Source organism: Musca autumnalis, unplaced genomic scaffold, assembly GCF_047663935.1.
Source record: "Musca autumnalis isolate F117 unplaced genomic scaffold, ASM4766393v1 scaffold_3, whole genome shotgun sequence".
NCBI lineage: Eukaryota > Metazoa > Arthropoda > Insecta > Diptera > Muscidae > Musca > Musca autumnalis.
Genome location: NW_027411866.1, coordinates 37,309,269 through 37,328,518, shown reverse-complemented (window position 1 = coordinate 37,328,518; position 19,250 = coordinate 37,309,269). Strand labels below are relative to the sequence as shown.

The following is a 19,250-nucleotide window of genomic DNA, read 5'->3' as shown; positions in this document are numbered from 1 at the left end:
ACCTTATTTTGAGCATTTTATAAAAAACGCGAAAAATGAATGAAGTGTCAAGGTTTCTCCACATAATCGAATTGTGGATATTATGAAATGATTGTTTCAATGCAAAGCTGAAGAATTTCTTCCATACAAATATTCTAAAAACAATTTTAAAAATCATTGAATTCGATTGTTTTTAAAATTGTTTGGCATATTTTTCAAACAATACACACACATACACAGATTGTGTACTTTGTTTTGACATTTTAGGAATACTCGAATGAAAAAAAAATTAAATTGACTGAAAGCTTTAGCTAACCTTTCTTATTAAACCATGCATACTACTACAAATGTTGACATCAAAATTTGATAGTGTATGGGGCGCTTAATGTTATCGAAAAAATAGTAAAGGGGAGTACACACTATCAATCAAAAACGACAGCCAACGTACTTTTAGGACATTTTTCCTGCAAATAACAACTTTTATTTAGCGAAAAACTTTTTAAATACAATATATACGGTATTATTTAGAGATTACAAAAGAAATTTTTCAGTTAGGCTTTTATATTTACGAAATAGACCTCGATGACTGTCAGTTTTGCTTGCCAATGTGTACTATACTTAAAAATTAGTAGATTCTTGCAGTTCTGGAAAAAGACCAAATATATTTATTTCACTTTACTCTCAGCGCCATCTATGATATTTTTTCGTGAGTCATGACTGGGTGTGTTTAGTTTGCATAACTTGATAACTGTCATACCATACCACATGAATACCAAATACCCACTACAAGTTAATGTCAAAAATGACACTACGATTTTGGGTTCTTTTACTTCGTAACGTCGTTCGTTGAACATGGCACCAACTGTGAGTGTCTTTTAATTTTATAAAATTTTAGTATTTTTAGTGAAATTTTAAAAATAATTTATAAAGAAAATAGAATTTGAAACCCTTATGGATAATATATAACGAAAATTTCGGAGAAATCTCCAAAGATTGCTATGAAATCCATGGATTAAAATAGTGAATTTGTGCCGAATGTGTGACTAATGAAAATGTTTACTTTTCGCTTCTTCTTCATAGGCTAAGACCAACAAGGGCGACAAATCCGCCGCTACTGCCAAGAAGGCCGAGCCAGCAAAGACTGCTGCTGCTCCCGCCAAGGGTAAAGTTGAAAAGCCAAAAGCTGAAGCTAAACCTGCTGCTGCTGCCAAAAATGTAGCCGCCAAGGAAGTCAAGGCTGCCGCTAAGGACGTTAAGGCTCCTGCCCCCGCCAAGAAAGACACCAAGGCTGCCGCCCCCGCTAAGAAGGAAGCTAAGGCCGCTGCTCCCGCCAAGGAAGCACCCAAGAAAGATGTCAAGGCTGCCGCCAAACCCGCTGCTGCTGCCGCTCCTGCCAAGAAGGCTGAACCCGCCAAGACCGACAAGCCTGTCGCTGAGAAACCCCACAAGGCTGTTGTTGCCAAGCCAGCTGCCGCTAAACCCAAGAAGTCTGTAACAGCTGCTGCTGCCGCCGCCACTGGCAAGGTTGGCAAGAAGGCCGTTTTGCGTGGCAAGGGCCTCAAGAAGAAGAAGGTCTCTTTGCGTTATGCTATTGACTGCACCAACATCGCCGAAGATAACATTTTGGATGTTGTTGACTTCGTAAGTAAATTCAAACCAAGTCTGCTATGCCTAAAAACGCTAAACAACAACAACAATAGGCAAATGTTGCAATCAACATCACCGTCATCATCATTGATTGCCTTACAATGTAATGTGTCGAGGCCTTTACGGCCCATATCTACTTTGCTTTCCCCAATTGACCTTGAAGGTAAGGTCTACCCTCTCCGGTTCTTAACGAACAGATGAAGTTTTTGAATGTTTGGCCATTGATTTGACCTGGCATTGAATATTGTTACTCTATGAAGAGGGGCTCTGGATGTAGCACAACGGGGTAGCCCTTGACTGCCAGAACAGGGTCTGGCCAGGGGTGCAACCGTCTGTGAACTATGTCAAGTCGTGCTATGTGTACCGCCAAGTGGTGGGCCCTGGGTTGGGTACACTTGCACCCGCAAGTGCCTAAGCCAAGACACATAGTGCGCCCTGCCAAAACGTGTTTCCAAGTTGGGCGTTGCAGGATTCCCATTCAAGCAAAGTTCTTTCTGTCTTCATGAACAAACCTACTTCACAAGCACAATTGCTGTGCAGAGATCTAAGTTTTCCAACCAGAGATGTCGTAGAATAAGACAAGGCAACACAGGTAAACATTTTTTTTTTAAATATTATGTCATTTTTTTCTGGTCTAAGTTTAAAAATCGTTTTCTTTCTGCATACATTTTAAAAATTCGCCTCTGTTTTGGAATCATTTTCCATAGGCCACGACCTGATTTGTTTTCAGAGAGTGATTACCCTCGCTCTGAGGACAGTGTACTCTGTGGCAGAGTAAAAACTTGAAACTCTTTCAATATTTGGTTTTTAAATTATTGCCCAGATTTAATAGCTTAACAATGGAAGAGATAATCTCGAATCAATTCATCCAAATCTTTTATCACAGAGGCGAGTTTTGAATTTGTATATTTTTGTTTGTTAGACGAGATCATTTTTTATTCTTTTACAATTTTTCATTTTCCTCCTAATTTAGGAAAAGTACATCAAGGCCCGCCTCAAGGTTAACGACAAAGTCAACAACTTGGGCAACAATGTCACCTTTGAACGTGTCAAGATGAAGTTGTATGTCAACTCTGATGTCCACTTCTCCAAGGCCTACTTGAAGTATTTGACCAAGAAATACTTGAAGAAGAACAGTTTGCGTGATTGGATCCGTGTCGTTGCCAATGATAAGGACTCTTATGAACTCCGTTACTTCAGAATCAACTCCAATGATGATGAAGATGAAGACGCCGAGTAAGAAGTTAATTTTTTTACACAATAATGAGAAGATGGAAACTTTTTGATAAAGTTTTTAATAAAAAGATGGTGGTTAACTTTATTTTTAAAAGTTAATAGATGTTTGTTTTTCTTTTAGAGGGTTGTGTTTTGGGGGGGGGGGGGGGTGTTTGGGAAATGAAAGGCCCTTGGTGGGCACCCTTTCTCTGAGAAAGAATAATAAAGAGCAAAGGGTCAATAGAAGCACCCTTTTTTAGAAGGGGTTTATAGAAGCACCCTTTTTTAGAAAGGGTCTATAGAAGCACCTAGTCTTTCAGAAAAGGTCTGTAGAAGCACCTAGTCTTTCAGAAAGATTTTATAGAAGCACTCTTTCACAAAGGGTCCACAGAAGCACCCTTTCTTTCACAAAGGGTAAATAGAAGCGCCCTTTCTTTCACAAAGGGTGTATAGAAGCTCCGTTTCTTTCACAAACGGTTTTTGAGAAGCACCCTTTAATTCAGAAAGGGCACATAGAAGCACCATTTCAAAATGGGTCCATAGAAGCACCCATTCAGCATAAAAGCACCCTTTCATGATGGATGCATAAGAGCACCCTTTCATGATGGATGCATAAGAGCACCCTTTCATGATGGATGCATAAGAGCACCCTTTCATGATGGATGCATAAGAGCACCCTTTCAGAAAGGATGCATAAGAGCACCCTTTCAGAAAGGAAGCATAAAAGCACCCTTTCAGAAAGGATGCATAAAAGCACCCTTTAACGTGAAAATGGGTTTATAGGTAAGAGGTGTAAAGGGGGGGGGGGGGGGGGTGAACTCTGTACACAAGGTTCTGTAATCTGAAATTATTCTTGTGTTTAAATTCGTAACTCTCAAACCAATGCAAAGCAATGAAAATATCAAATTTTTTAATATAATTTCATATACAGTATCGGACAGAACATTTGCAACTGACACATACAATTTAGTTTTAGCGCTATAATATTTGTAAAAACCAGCATTATTCTGCATTATTCATTCTCTTTTTGAGCATTATTCATACTCTGAGCAAAACATCCAATAGGAGGATTTATTTGTATATGGGAAATCTGGTAGATTTTGGCTGGATTTATCAAATAAAACCTGATAATGGGCTAAATCCGGCTAATGAAGTCATATCTAAATGGGCTATTATTTTTGTATGGGAAATCTAATGTGCTAAATCCGGCTAATTAAGTCATATCTAAATGGGATATTCCTCTTCTTCTTCCCTAGTAGACTTAGTCCGGGACTGGATTCTTGTTCTATGAAAATCTGAAATGAAAAATATTTTCTTTATAATTTTTTTCATTTGACATTTATTTCCTTTATAAAAGTTTTCATTTCACATTCACCGGTTTACACCATTGTTGTCATTAGTGGTCGCCGTTGCGTCATCATTCCTATCATTAGGTGTGTCTTTTTACGTGATAATTTGTAATAATTATTACGAAATGTTACTAAATGCTGTCTTTTTACACAAAAGTTCAGTAAAAGAGAGCGAAGTGAGAGAACGAGTTTGACAGTTGTTTGCTGAGAAATTGCTAAAAGTTGCTGAAAGAATTTTTCCCAGCAACATTTAGCAAGTTCGATCAGCTGTTTTTTAATTATCTGCAAATGGTCAGCTGCTCAATGTTTATCTTATTTTTGTGGAAAAATACTATAAATATTACAAATCAGCTATATTTATTGATTATTTTATTAATATATTAATTATTTTTTATTTATTTCGCTTAAAATTGAAGAACTTTTTCATTGCTTTGGAGTTAGTTTTTCTTTCATGCATTGGCGCCAATGTTTTTGTTTCGGTCATCAACTGTTATCTTGCTAAAGGGTTGTTTACACCATCTATCAATGTCGTATGAGATGCCAAATTTTCTACCTGCGAATGCTGTACACATAGTGTAACCACTATGGAAATTTTCATCTATCAAAATGATTTGGCAACTCATATGTAAATTTTTCATTTAGGGAGCGCTCTATTTGATACGGCATTCTCGTATGTAAACATAAATTTATCAGCTGTTTTCTGACATTCTCAAACAAAAAATGAAAAACAAAATCTTTTAAAAAAGAAAACGGAAAGGTATGTATATTTAAATATTTAGTAAAGTAAATAAATGGCGTTTATAATGTTATTTTCAGATCGATTGGTCGAAAGAAGCAGTCTTTGAAATTATTGTTTGGTGGCAAAAATATGAATGCCTCTATAACTCCAAACACCAATTCTACCAATTCAGTTTTCTTCAACCAAAATTAAAATTTGCGCAAAATTGCAACTCAACATAAAATGTAAATAATGACAAAAACAGCTGTTTTTATATTTTAGGTTATGTCATACAAAAATAACACTTGCAGGTATGAACGCACAAATTGAAAGTTGTATGGATGACGTCAATTTTGACAAACATAGAGAATGTCGAATGGGTGAAAGAAATGGCAGCTCATATGACATTGATAGATGGTGTAAACAGCCCTTAAAGTTTACTAAATGCTGTCTTTTTACTTTTTTCTCTATTTTCGCATCAAAGAGTAAAATCTCTCTTGCTCTCTGAAAACAAGTTACTGAATAATTATTACTGAAAAAGTAAAAAGACACAACTATTATTTATTGCATAAGTCCCAATTTACATTAGGCGAGTTTACTTGCGGCAATTGTCAGTTTGTAGGTGAGAGAGGGTGCTGAGAGGCAAAGGGTTACCATATGCCTCACCTCTCTCTCCTACAAAATGACAATTGCCGCAAGTAAACTCGCCTAATGTAAATTGGGACTAACCTAACCTAGGGCTCAATTCCATTTCTATGAAAATGTGAAATGAACAATTTTATAAATGAAATAAAAAAAAAATAAATAAATGTCAAATGAAAAAAATTATAAAGAACATATTTATCATTTCAAATTTTCATAGAACAAGAATCCAGCCCCTATATTTGTTTATGATACTATACCGGTGATAAAATCATAAAATAAAATGTTTAACTCAAAGATTTGATAGTCATAGTTGGAGGCACGCTTCTCTACGTCTTTATTACCACAAACCCCTTTTATCATTTTATGCCAATCCAAAATTGGTCTATATACTTATTTTATTAGTGTGTTTATCAAACAGACCTAATATAGACACTTTTTTTCAGTGCTTTGAAATAAATAAAAATCAGCTGTTAGTAGACTTATTTGATTAGTGTTGTGGAGAGTGTAAATATATCCTTCGGAATGCTGAAATTTTTAAGGCAAAGTCGGACATTTCTAAACGCCAAGGTGAGATATGCTTCTTTTTTAAATTCCTCTTCCACTCCTTCAATAAATTTTACCCCTCTCCTCTAGGAACCATGTTGCCTTGTTTTGGGTAATGAATCTTGTGATTTGGATTCAGCGGTATCGGCAGTTACTCTAGCATATTTCTATCACAAAAGTAAAACAGCACCCAAAAATACCAAAAATGTTTGCAACTTTTTGCCCATTTTGAATATTCCCCGAAGAGATTATCCCCTCAAAACCGAAGTGACTTATCTCTTTAAGCAATACTCCATAACCGATGATTTACTCACATTCAGAGATGAATTGAGTGATGAGTTTTTGCAATCCAACAATTTGGTGCTTGTTGATCATCATGTAAGTCCTTTGTGGAAGAATACTGTGGCCATTTATGATCATCGACCCAAAGATGACGCGGCAAATGTGGCAGAAAACTGCGATATAAACATACAAATTGTGGGTTCTTGTGCAACTCTTATGGCGGAGATGTTCTTGCAACAGAATCTACTCGGCGAAGAAGAACAAATTGCCTTGGAAATGTTACGCAGCACCATTGTTTTAGATACTGTCAACTTCTCGAAAGAAGCAGCAAGGGCAACACCAAAAGATGTGGAGATTTGTAAGAAACTGGAAGATATTCTACAATCCAAAGAAGTTCCCTTAAATACGAGACTGGAATTATTTAATAATTTGGTACAAGCTAGATCGGATGTAAGTGCCTTGACTGCAGGCCAACTTTTGAGAAAAGATCTTAAAATACTAACAAGTACTAAGGAGGGAAGGAGTCTTAAAATAGCCTTACCCGGATTTCCATTACCAGTTCAAAAATGTATTGCAAAACCAAATGCCCATGAGGAGCTGTTGGAATTTGCAAAACACAATGAATGTCAAGTTATACTGCTTATGGGCATGTTTGTTAATCCGGAGGATAATAGTGTTCATCGAGATTTGGGTGTGATTAATATTGGAAATGAAAAACTTTTCACAGCCATAAAGGAGAAACTGGATGAATCGGAGGATCCTAAATTATCACTACATTTGTATGAGGATTGCAAATTCATGAATGGTATATTTTATAAGCAAGGTAACATAAAAGCAACGCGGAAGCATATTTTACCAATTGTAAAAAATGTTTTAGATAATTTTGAGAATTAAATAAGAAAATCGAATTTAAACTTGTGGAATTCTTTGTGAAATAATTATGTTTCTGAAAGAAAGCGAGATTTTATAGACTCTTTCTTAAAGAAGAGGTGCTTCTATAGACCCTTTCTGAAAAAACAGTGATTCTATAGAACCTTTCTAAAAGACAGGGTGTTTCTATAGACACATTCTCAAAGAAGGTAGCGTCTATAGACCCCATATGAAAGAAAGGGTGCTTCTATAGACCATTTCTGAAAGAAAAGGTGCCTCTAAAGACACTTTCTGAAAGAAAGGGTGCCTCTAAAGACACTTTCTGAAAGAAAGGGTGCTTCTGTAGACTCTTTCATAGGTACTTCTATAGACCTTTAATTAAAGGCCTCTGTAGACCCTTTTATGAAAGAAAAGGTGTTTCTGTAGACCATTTCTAAAAGAAAGGGTGCTTCTATAGACCATTTCTGAAAGAAAGGGTGCTTCTATAGACCCCTTCTGAAAGAAAGGTTGCTTCTATAGACCCTTTATGAAAGAAAGGGTCCTTCTATAGACCTTTTATGACAGAAAGGGTGCTTCTATAGAACTTTTATGAAAGAAAGGGTGCTGCTGTAGACCATTTCTAAAACAAAGTGTGCCTCTATAGATCCTTTCTGAAAGAAACGGTGTTTCTATGGACTGTTTTTGAAAGAAAGGGTGCTTCTATAGACCTTTTATGAAAGAAAGGGTGCTTCTATAGACCTTTTATGAAAGAAAGGGTGCTTCTATAGACCTTTTATGAAAGAAAGGGTGCTTCTATAGACATTTTATGAAAGAAAGGGTACTTCTATAGACCTTTTCTGGAAAAAGGGTGGTTTAATAGACCATTTCTGAAAGAAAGGTTGCTTTTATAGATTTTTGGTACTCTTCCTCAAAGAAAGGGTGCCTTTTTGGTAACCTTCCTCAAGGAAAGTGTGCTCTTTGGTACCCTTCCTCAAAGTAAGCGTGCTCTTTGGTACACTTCCTCAAAGAAAGCGTGCACTTTGGTACCCTTCCTCAAAGAAAGGGTGCTCCTTAGTATCCATTTTCAATGAAAGTGTGCCCCTTATTAAATTTTTTCAAAGAACTTAGTACCCATTTTCATAGAAATTGTGCTCCTTGGTATACGTTTTCAACGAAATTGTGGTCCTTTGTATTTTTTTTTTTCAAAGTAAGGGACCTGTTTAGTATTATCCTATTATCCTTATGATTAATAAAAACTATACTTTTTTTATTAGTACTTCTTTTAATTATTAAAATATTTAGCTTCATATTTCATTTAGGTATGTATATATTACAGTTATATAATTTTTACAATAAAAATTAAAAAAATCTATAGAAATTAATTTTCTATAATCATAAATTAAAACAGCACATTACCTACAATTGAGGTTCTGCTCCTGCCATATCTTCACTCTCACCCATTTCATCGTCGGCACACTCCAATGTTAAATCTTCCAACATTTCAGCTAGCGTAATACGTGGTACATTATCTTTAAAACCCAATGTATCGCCATCATCGACAGGCATTTGTTTCTTGGAATCACGATAGATATTCACTTGTTTACGATAGTCTGGATCCTCCTCCAAATCTTCCAAAAATTCGTGATAATCTGGTTTGCTACGTTCATCTGTTGCCTCTTCAGCCAAATGGCGTAGCTTCCATAGACGTTGATTGCTGCGTGTATTACGATCCGTGTAGCATTTTTTAACCAAAACTATATCGGGTATTTGTTCAGCATTTAGCTTATCATATTCAGCATCATTGATATTGGCCTCTCCCAAATTATAACCCATAACGGAGTCGCCAACTTTTAGCAAATGACCCAAATGGCTTTTCGTATGTATGGGATTGTCGTTGATACCCAATTCAGAGGCCCGCACCACCCAGATATCACACAAAACATGACGGAAAGACAGCTGTCCTTGTCCTGGATAATATTTACGATCTTTATCCAATATAATTTCCACATCCATAACTATATACTCCACCAATTGTTTGGGGTTACAAATGGCTTCAAACGGCGAACGGAAGTATGCTTGGCCAGAAACTTCAGCAATTTGTGCCGTCATCGGATCGATTAAGTGTATGCCACTTGTGACTTTGTTGATCAAACAAATTGGTGACAAATTACCCAGCTGTTGGCGTAACTTTTTGCTAAGACACACAGCACTGTCTTTGGACAAGGGTACAATTTCCACAGACCATGTATATTTATAGTTGAAATTGTTACTGTGTATATCATGTGAAATTAGACGTTTGGAGGAGGTCACCTTGACGGGTACCATTGTTTGCAGGAAATCAACCATTTTGCGGGCATGATTTTCACTGGCATAATAGAAATCCAAACCACCATGCATAGGCTTTATACCCAAGGTATTTTCATGGGCCTTGTGTTTCAGAATCAACTGTTCCAAATAGAAGAAAGTTTTCTTGTTTTCAGCCCTTTGGCGTACCTGCACCATGCAACGCCAAAAATCTTTAGCTTCAGTACGATGACAGTCATCGCACATTTGATTTTGTACAGTAAATTCCACAATGAAGACTTGCTGCAACACAGTTCCGCCGGATACCTCTCCATGAACCGTTAATTTAACCTTAATACGCTTGGAATGAGCCTCGGTCCACACAAAGCCGGCATCTACAAGCTTCACTTCCTTAAGACCCTTCAATTTCTTCAAACACAATGCCAACAATTCCCTGGATTCCAAGGCAGCCTGTATCCATTCGCCAGGAGGCTGCAAATACCGCTCACAATTACGGCAAAAGTGAAGTACAGCCTGTTTGGGTATTCCTTCGGTGATGTCGACATGATTGCGAAGGCAAGTGACGCACATATTAGACGGATTCGGTTGAATAGCTACACCACATTCACAACATAACACCATGGAAGTTGGTGCACTGTTGACGGTGGTGCCGGCAGCATTAGCTCCAGCAGTAAAATCAACGTATTCCATAATTTACACTAATTAATTGGTACTTTTTCGTAAATTATTTACTTCATCAATTAAATCCAATGAAACTCGAAAGATCAACGGGAATGAAAACAAAACACGTGTAAAAATGTAAATAAATGATTTGACAGCTCAATAAGCTCATGGGCGGTTTTATGACGCCGTTAATATAATAACTTAAATATGAGTGCAACTTATATGCAGACGAAAATTGTTTGACTAATGTCAAGTTTACACTTACGCTCCAAAATCCACTGGATTTCACGAAATCCTGAAATACACCCCGGTGTTTATACTTATTTTTTTTGTTGATTTCAAACATATCACAATTATCAAGGTAGATTCATATGTATGTGCAGCTGATCGAACATGAATTTTCAAAACAAGCTGTTGTAAATTGAATTAGTCATCAAAAAATACGACAATATAGAACTTTAAAGCTTTATTTCGAAAATTATCAATATATCGTATTAATTGTGTATTATACTAACAAATGAAAAAATAAAAAATGATTTTATCGTTGAGACACCATAATAATAAATTTTTTGGATAAAAGTTGTGTTCAGAACCTGCAAAATATTACTACTTGCTGTAGTTTTCCCGTTTAGTGCTACTAATGCGTTCCTGTACTCCGAAATTTATGCTATGTTTACAATTACGAAATCCACTCGATTTCATCTGTCAAATCCATAGGTTAAACGTCAAATGAAATCCAATGGATTTCAGATGAGATTTCATTTGACGTTTGAGCTATGGAATTGACAGATGAAATCGAGTGGATTTCGTAAATGTAAACTTAGCATTAGCAAGACTTGCACTTATCTTTAAACGAAAATGGCGCTGAATAACAAACACCATCTGCTCCTGTTACGCAAATTTGGCATAGTAGAAAGCAGCAGCATGTTTATTAGCTCCAGAATATGATAGCTGAGTATTTTTTAAGAAATTTGTATGGGAAAGCAATTTTTGACAATTCGCTCCTCCTGCTACGCAAATTTGGCATAGTAGAAAGCAGCAGCATGTTTATTAGCTCCAGAATATGATAGCTGAGTATTTTTTAAGAAATTTGTATGGGAAAGCAATTTTTGACAATTCGCTCTTTTTTCTAACATTACCGTTAAAAAAGTACTGGAACACAATGGAAAATATCATTGTAACAAAGTAACTTAATATTTTTTACATTGTTTACACATTTTTATAATAACATTTTTTGTTACAGCAATTGACCATCTACCTTGTTTATTGTGATACGTGAAAAGTGTTGCAACTTTTGGTACTTTTTTAAGCAAAGACAGGGTTGTATATCATGAGTACTGTGATTTCGATGTTGATTTCGCTGAAATTACGAAATGATTTCATTTTTGTATGCGAAATCATGATAAATTTTGCTTGATTCCACTCGAAATCACGAAACGCTTTCGAAATCACGAAACGACGTTGAATGTAATGCTAAGTTTACATTTACGAAATCCACTCGATTTCATCTGTCAATTCCATAGCTCAAACGTCAAATGAAATCTCATCTGAAATCCATTGGATTTCATTTGACGTTTAACCTATGAATTTGACAGTTGAAATCGAGTGGATTTCGTAAATGTAAACATAGCATAATGCTTGGTTTACATTTACGAAATCCACTCGATTTCAACTGTCAATGTCATTGATTAAACGTCAAATAAAATCAACTGGATTTCAGAAGAGTTTTCATTTGACGTATACGCGAAGGAATTGACAGTTGAAATCGAGTGGATTTCGTAAATGTAAACCAAGCATAAACCAAACATAAATGTCAGTAGATGTGTTTATTTGTCTTCATGGTAGAACAAGAAAAGGTAACAGCAATACTCAGCTGACTGAACGGGGCTGTAATGTTAAGGGGTGTTTACACTATCTATCAATGTCATATGAGCTGTCACTTCTTTTATCCATTCGACAACCTTTATGTTTGTCAAAGTCCATACCACTTTTAGTTTTTGCGTTCACACTAGCATACATTTTCATATGACCACAAAATATGAATCACGCAAAAAACACAATTTATATTGTTAAAAACTTTAATCGGACTCACATTTTCATTTTCTTTGCCTATTTCCTTCATTTTTTGGTAAAATTGTTTTCTTCTAACAATTAATTTCTCCACTGCATACGAAAATACATGGCCGAATAGAGCGCTCCCTAAATGAAAAATGTACATATGAGCTGCCACATCATTTTGATAGATGCAAATTTTCATAGTGGTCACACTATGTGTACAACATTCACAGGTAGCAAATTTGACATCTCATATGACATTTATAGATAGTGTAAAAACCCCTTTAAGCTGAAAACAGATACAACGTTTGATTAAAGTTTTGCGTTGGGCGTCGAGAAAGAAACAACAACAACAGGGCGACGACGACACCAAAGTCCAGCGTTTATCTGTTTATCGGCATATATTTCAAATGAATTTGAATTTTTCGGCATCATGCCCAACAGTGTAAAAACGGCCAAAACGACACAAAACTTTAAGCTGAAAACAGATACAACGTTTGATTAAAGTTTTGCGTTGGGCATCGAGAAAAAAAACAACAACAACAGGGCGACGACGATACCAAAGTCCAGCGTTTATCTGTTTGCCGGCATATATTTCAAATGAATTTGAATTTTTCGGCATCATGCCCAACAGTGTAAAAACGGCCAAAACGACACAAAACTTTACCCAAACGTTGTATCTGTTTACAGCTTTACCCAAACGTTGTATGTGTTTCCAGCTTAAAGCTGAAAACAGATACAACGTTTGATTAAAGTTTTGCGTTGGGCGTCGAGAAAAAAAACAACAACAACAGGGCGACGACGATACCAAAGTCCAGCGTTTATCTGTTTGCCGGCATATATTTCAAATGAATTTGAATTTTTCGGCATCATGCCCAACAGTGTAAAAACGGCCAAAACGACACAAAACTTTACCCAAACGTTGTATCTGTTTACAGCTTTACCCAAACGTTGTATGTGTTTCCAGCTTAAAGCTGAAAACAGATACAACGTTTGATTAAAGTTTTGCGTTGGGCGTCGAGAAAAAAACAACAACAACAGGGCGGCGACGATACCAAAGTCCAGCGTTTATCTGTTTGCCGGCATATATTTCAAATGAATTTGAATTTTTCGGCATCATGCCCAACGGCCAAAACGACACAAAACTTTACCCAAACGTTGTATCTGTTTACAGCTTTATGGGGTTTCTACACGGTATGTTTTTTACATATTCATGCATAGCAACTGTCACTTTTTTCGCCTATATGTAATTCCTTCTGCACGGCAAAATTTTGTTTTTCATTCGTTTTCTGTTGTTTTCTTTATTTATATCGCTTACAAACAAAACAGCAGTTTACCTTTGGTTGTACAGACGAGAATAGAGCGCGTTCTATTCGAAAAATATACATATGCATGCACATAACACTTTGATGCATTGAAATTTCTGTATGGTTCACACCATGTGTACAAAATTCAGATTTGTAAAAAGTGACAGTTGGTATGCAAAAAACATACCGTGTAGAAACCCCATAAGCAATTTAAAAACAAAGCCAAATCTCGTCAAACAAAAATAACACTATACAAAACGCTGATACTACCCGTGCTAATGTATGGCTCCGAAGCATGGGTACTTGCGCAAGCAGATAAGGCAGTACTTGGTGTGTTTGAGAGAAAAATTCTTTGATAGATCTACGGTTGATAGTTGAAATCGAAGTGCACAAAGATTGTAACTAGTAAGCAAAATGGCAGTTACTAAAAATGTAGCGAATAGTTAATTAGTACAATGCATAGATACTTTGATAGAAAGAAGAAAGAGGAATTATAACATAGAAACAGTGTTGCCATGTGTATGAAATGTAATAATGAAATACACTACACAAACATAAGCAAAACTTGAAGTTTGTCACCACAATCAATTTTGAAAGGAAGCGGCATACATGTAGGGTTTATTTTCTATGCTTTTTTCGAACCAGGCCCACTATTCTGAAACTTTTCAACAACTTCACTCATTGTTTATTTTACAGCAATTTCGTTTGTTTGTTCTGTAGTTGTTACAAAAACAAAAGAAATTTTAACTACTTTTCAATCGATAAAAGTTAGAGAATAGGTCTACAGCTATGGAATTCTGTAACTCATTTTTTGAGTTACCGACAAAAAACGGTAAAATTAAAACGCAAAATTATGAGTGAAAAGTATCAATAAAAATTGACAACACCGTTGCTATCGGTAAAACTTAGCGACGACTTTAGTTGGTTGGACTTTGTTTGGTTGTTAACTTATCGAAGAATTTCGTTAATTACCTAAATTATAAGCATTTTAATTTTACCGATTTTTGTCGATAACTCCAAAAACTTGTTACAGAATTCCACTAGTGTTCTACCTTCCTTATTGTAACATGAACAAAACTATTTCGTATAACGAAAAGGACGAAAGGAATTGATTAAACATTGAGAAAATTGAAATTCAGATTTATAAAAATACAATTTCATTCATAATTTTAAAACTGTTTTTGCAGTTGTCGGGAAGCCTACGTCACACAAGCAAGTTTTGGGTTTTTGACAATCAACTCAACTGTCCTGTCATGTGTAAACGCAGGTTTAGGATCAGTATCACGAAATCGTTGTATTTGGGAACTCGATCTATAGATTCCTAATGTAACAATGAAACCACTCTAGTGTGACCTTCGGCTTTGGGTATTTTTCCGTTCCCGTACTTTTTGAAAAAATTTAAATGGGAAAGAAATTTGTGACAGAAGGTACTCACAAATTTAAAAATATTGTTTTTTCGAGTATCAAAATTTAATATACATACATACATATGTATTTAATTTCCAAAAAGAAGACTAACTTAATATGCGACAGCTTAAATAAAACCTCCAGGCACCCAAACAAGGAAACGCAATCGGTGGATCAACAACCATCAGCAACCTAGGTATCGATGTTGTAAAGTTGGAAGTACAGACCTACCTCTGCCGCAATGTAAGTACCACTCTTTTTTCATAAATAAGAAAGCTTATGTCTTTCAGCAAAAGTACCCCACATCTGAATAAGAACAAATTGCCGCTGTAACAAAGTATTTTATAGATCCTTTCATTCCATTCGCAAAAAAATATGTACGATCTATAAAATTATTTATATATATTTAGTAATGAGGAAATACAAAGAAAAATTGTACTGATGAAAACAATATTGCACAGATAAAAACATATATAAATTCATAAACTTAAGTCAAAAAGGACTAAAATAAAATTATATATGACATCTATATGTATCCATATAACTACTATTTGGTAACAATCACCTTATGATGTCATCTCTGATCTTCAATTTCTTTGTTCGTTTCCGTCGTTTCCATGTTGACACTTCCGTTTAACATTTCGGACAAAACTTCAGCTTCTTTTCTATCTTCCTCAAAATCCTCCTTCTTATCTCCATAAATATTTACTGTTTTACGTAACTCTGCATCTTCTTCCAGATCCTCAATAAAGTCAAGTTTATCTTTGACTAGACTCTCATCAACAGCACCATAGGTCAAGTGTTTCAGTTTCCATGAACGCTTCTTGCTACCCGTTTGCCGATCATGACATTTTCTCACCAGAATAATGTCTGGTATTTGATCACTTTTTAACTTTTCAAACTCCTGTTCATTTATATTAGCCTCTGTCATACTATAGCCCATCACCGAATCGCCAACATTGAGTATATGTCCTAAATGAGATCTAGCGTGTGTTGTATTTTCATTTGTACCCAACTGGGAAGCACGTACCAACCAAACATCACAGAGTAAATGACGATCGGAAGACAGTTGTTGTCCCCCCTTGGCTGGTGTAGAGTTCTTGTTTGATTTTCCCCTTTGTTGGACTGGTTCAATATCCATGACGACATATTCAACTAGCTGCCGAGGATTGCATATGGCCTCGAATGGTGAACGAAAATAGTTGAGACCATTTAATTCGGAAATTTGTCCCGACACTGGATCAATCAAGTGCATACCGTGTGTGACACGATGTACTAAACACAATGGAGGTATATTTCCCAATAAATGCCGAAACTTTGGTGATAAACACACCAAGCTGTCTTTGGATAGAGGAGCTATTTCCACTGACCATGTATATTTATAATGATGGATGTTACTATTCTTATCGTGCGATATCAGACGCCTTGAGGCGGTCACCTTTACCGGTACCACACTTTCCAAAAAATTCACCAGTTTGCGGGCATGATTTTCAGAGGCAAAATAAAAATCTAGACCACCATGCATTGGTTTTATCCCCAGAGTATTTTCATGTGCCTTATGCTTAAGTATTAGCTGCTCCAAATATAAATAGGTCTTCTTATTCTCAGCATGCTGGCGAACTTGTACCACACACCGCCAATAGTCCTTGGCTTCAACACGATGACATTCATGACACATTTGATTTTGTATGGTATATTCCACAATGGCACCTTGTCTCAACGATGAATGGTCCACTTCATTACCTTCCACAACCAATTTAACTTTGATACGTCTCGAATGTCTCTCTGTCCACACAAAACAGGCATCAATTAAATGCAGATCCTTCAGGCCTCTTATCTTTTTCAGGCATAAGCCCAGCAATTCCCGAGACTCCCATCGTGCATTAATCCATTCGCCAGGTGGCTGCAAATATCTCTCGCAGTTCTTACAATATTGCAGTTCCACTTGTTTTGATATATTGGCCGTAATGTCGAGATGATCACGCAAACAACTCAAACACATATTGTGAGAATTAGATTCAATGATTACTCCACATTCACAACAGAGAATTGTGTTACGTTTTATCTGCACTGTTGTCGTCTGTCCGCTTGCATCTTTATTCGGGGACCCCTTTGCATTAAAGTCAACGTACTCCATTCTCGCCTTTTCTCAAGCACCAAAGATACACTCTTCGCTGTGTTGTAGATAAAATGAGTGAGTTGGAAAGTGATTAATGTTAAAAATTGTTTGGTAATTTCACAAAATTGGTCAATTGACAGTTGGGTTAGTTGTGTTCCGGAACGTCTTTTGTGAGTTTACTTTGGTGAATTGGAGTTCAATGAAAAATACGAATAAAAAGATAAAAGCGAAAGTTGTTAAAATTGAGTATCCAAAACAAAAACGATGGTTGGCAATGAGGCATGGGAAAAATCAGCTGATGATGCGTTTACAACTATGGGAACAAATTATTTTTTTTTTTTTCAAATTGTAAATTTTTTCTATGTAGTCGGCCTTTGGCCGGGCATTTAAGACTTTCTCCTATGGACAGGTGCAAATCTCGGGCACGGAAACGAAATTTTCTTTTCAAATCCCTTTGTACAAAAATTATTTTTGTCTTATGCCAGACTATGAACATTTTCATGTACGTGAAAATGAGTTTATAGGCAAGAGGTGTGAAGGGGGTGAAATTCTTTGTGTTTAAATTCGTAACTCTCAAACCAATGCAAAGCAATGAAAAATATCAAAATTTTCATATGATTTGGAAGAAAATGGCAAAACGTTTTCAATGAAAATGTTCATAGTCTAGCATAAGGCATACCACTATAGAGCTGGCAAAAAATCTGTGAATCTATCGATAATATCGATTATTTTTTTATTTACTTGGCGTTTAAACCAGACAATTTGTCTTCAAATACAACTCGAATTGACTAACGCAGACATTTGTCGGCTGTCCAGCTGTCCATTATTTTTTCATAGTTATTTTATGACATTTGACATTTTTCGTAAAAAAGTGTGAGATTTTAGGTCTGTCTGGTTACGCTAAAACTTCTTTTAGTGAGAGTTTGCAAATTCTTGCTGGACAAATTTCTTCTAGCAAGCACTTGTAAACTATTCTTCTTCCTAAAAACAATCAGCTGTTTTTAATTGTTCGGTGATTTATGTTTGTGAAAATGAAAAACAATTTTACTGTGGAAATAGCAAGCCTAATAGTATTGTTTTTTTTTATACCCTCAGCCTTTAGGCTAAAGAGGGTATTTACACTTTGATACGGCCAAAAATGTGCCTCATCGAAATAATGGTTTTAGACCCCAAGTATGTTTGTACGATATCCGTTTCAGACAATTTTGAGTCGATCTAGCAATGTCCGTCCGTCTGTCTGTCTGGCTGGCTCTTGCGCACGATAACTCTCGAACGGATCAATCGATTCGGTTCAAATTTGGGGTATCGAAATATTTTGTCCAGATTTGATTTAAGTTCGAAGATGGGCCATATCGGTCCACTCCTTCAGGTACCTGCCCCACAAAAGTTAAAAAATTTTCGGAAAAATTGTCCGCACGATAACTCTTGAAGGGAGTAACCGAATTAGTCCATACTTTGCACATCGTGACATTTCTACCAGACATAGATGAGGTTCCAATATGGACCCTATTGGTTCACTCTTTCGGGTACCTCCCAGACAAAATTTTGCTTAAGTGCAGTTTAAGGTCTGCTCTCGAATCGCTTTGATTTTTGTTGCAGCCACTTGTATTCACTACCCCCATTACGACGATATATATTTTTTCAGGAGCAAGTCCATATATCCTCAGAAATCAGCACGAAAACTGCAAACAACCCATATAATACCATGTGTCGTAGTTGGAGTGCACGATAACTCTCGAACGGATCAACATATTTGGTTAAAATTTTGGGTCTTTCAATATTTTGTCCAAACTTAGTTTAAATTCGAAGATAGACCTTCCGGTACCCCCCCCCCACAAAGTTTCAAAATTGTTCGCCAAGATTGTGGGCATGATAACTCTAGGAGGGAATAACCGAATTGAGCCAAACTTTGCTATTGATAATATTACTTTCAGGCATAGATCGATTTCTAATATGGACTATATCGGTCCACTCATTTGAGTACCTCCCACACACAATTTGTAAAAAGTATAGTTTAACAACTCCTCTCTTCCTCTTATTAATTTGTGACGCAGCAGGTTGCACTTGCGGCCCCTGTTACGACGTTGTAATTTTTTTCGTGGGAAGTCCATACTTCGTAAGATAATGACCCAAAAAGGCCCAGAAAATCCTACCGGCACCATCTAAAC

At 36.2% G+C, this 19,250-nt stretch overlaps 4 protein-coding genes and 1 pseudogene across 4 annotated transcripts in view; 3 read left to right on the top strand and 2 right to left on the bottom strand.

Moving 5' to 3' along the window:
• The first annotated feature begins 768 nt into the window (after positions 1-768).
• Positions 769-2,961, top strand: RpL22 (Ribosomal protein L22). The gene is made up of 3 exons (XM_073973120.1): positions 769-843; positions 1,060-1,620; positions 2,600-2,961. Exons 1-3 carry the CDS (start codon positions 832-834, stop codon positions 2,864-2,866), a joined length of 840 nt encoding a protein of 279 aa, XP_073829221.1. The 5' UTR covers positions 769-831; the 3' UTR covers positions 2,867-2,961.
• A 3,024-nt stretch (positions 2,962-5,985) lies between these two features.
• pn (exopolyphosphatase prune) lies at positions 5,986-7,301 on the top strand. The gene is made up of 2 exons (XM_073979267.1): positions 5,986-6,120; positions 6,187-7,301. The coding sequence occupies exons 1-2, from the start codon at positions 6,076-6,078 to the stop codon at positions 7,270-7,272; spliced, it is 1,131 nt and encodes a 376-aa protein (XP_073835368.1). The 5' UTR covers positions 5,986-6,075; the 3' UTR covers positions 7,273-7,301.
• A 1,188-nt stretch (positions 7,302-8,489) lies between these two features.
• On the bottom strand, positions 8,490-10,368 carry LOC141399903 (60S ribosomal export protein NMD3-like). The gene has a single exon (XM_073979266.1). It carries the CDS (start codon positions 10,219-10,221, stop codon positions 8,644-8,646), a length of 1,578 nt encoding a protein of 525 aa, XP_073835367.1. The 5' UTR covers positions 10,222-10,368; the 3' UTR covers positions 8,490-8,643.
• A 4,581-nt stretch (positions 10,369-14,949) lies between these two features.
• The window catches only part of tyf (twenty-four), a 55,765-nt gene continuing 51,464 nt past the window's right edge, over positions 14,950-19,250 (top strand). The window contains exons 1-2 of the mRNA XM_073979265.1: positions 14,950-14,983; positions 15,090-15,206. The gene's annotated coding sequence lies outside the window, so the exon portion shown is untranslated. The remainder of the gene's footprint in view (positions 14,984-15,089; positions 15,207-19,250) is intronic.
• On the bottom strand, positions 15,342-17,296 carry LOC141399904 (60S ribosomal export protein NMD3 pseudogene; annotated as a pseudogene).

Excerpts from the sequence above, each read along its gene's own strand:
- RpL22 (XM_073973120.1), top strand. Across the intron at positions 1,621-2,599 it reads TTTTGGATGTTGTTGACTTC|GAAAAGTACATCAAGGCCCG; the intron begins GTAAGTAAATTC and ends CTCCTAATTTAG.
- pn (XM_073979267.1), top strand. The coding sequence starts at position 6,076 with ATGCTGAAATTTTTAAGGCAAAGTCGGACATTTCTAAACGCCAAG. Across the intron at positions 6,121-6,186 it reads GGACATTTCTAAACGCCAAG|GAACCATGTTGCCTTGTTTT; the intron begins GTGAGATATGCT and ends CCTCTCCTCTAG.
- LOC141399903 (XM_073979266.1), bottom strand. The coding sequence starts at position 10,221 with ATGGAATACGTTGATTTTACTGCTGGAGCTAATGCTGCCGGCACCACC.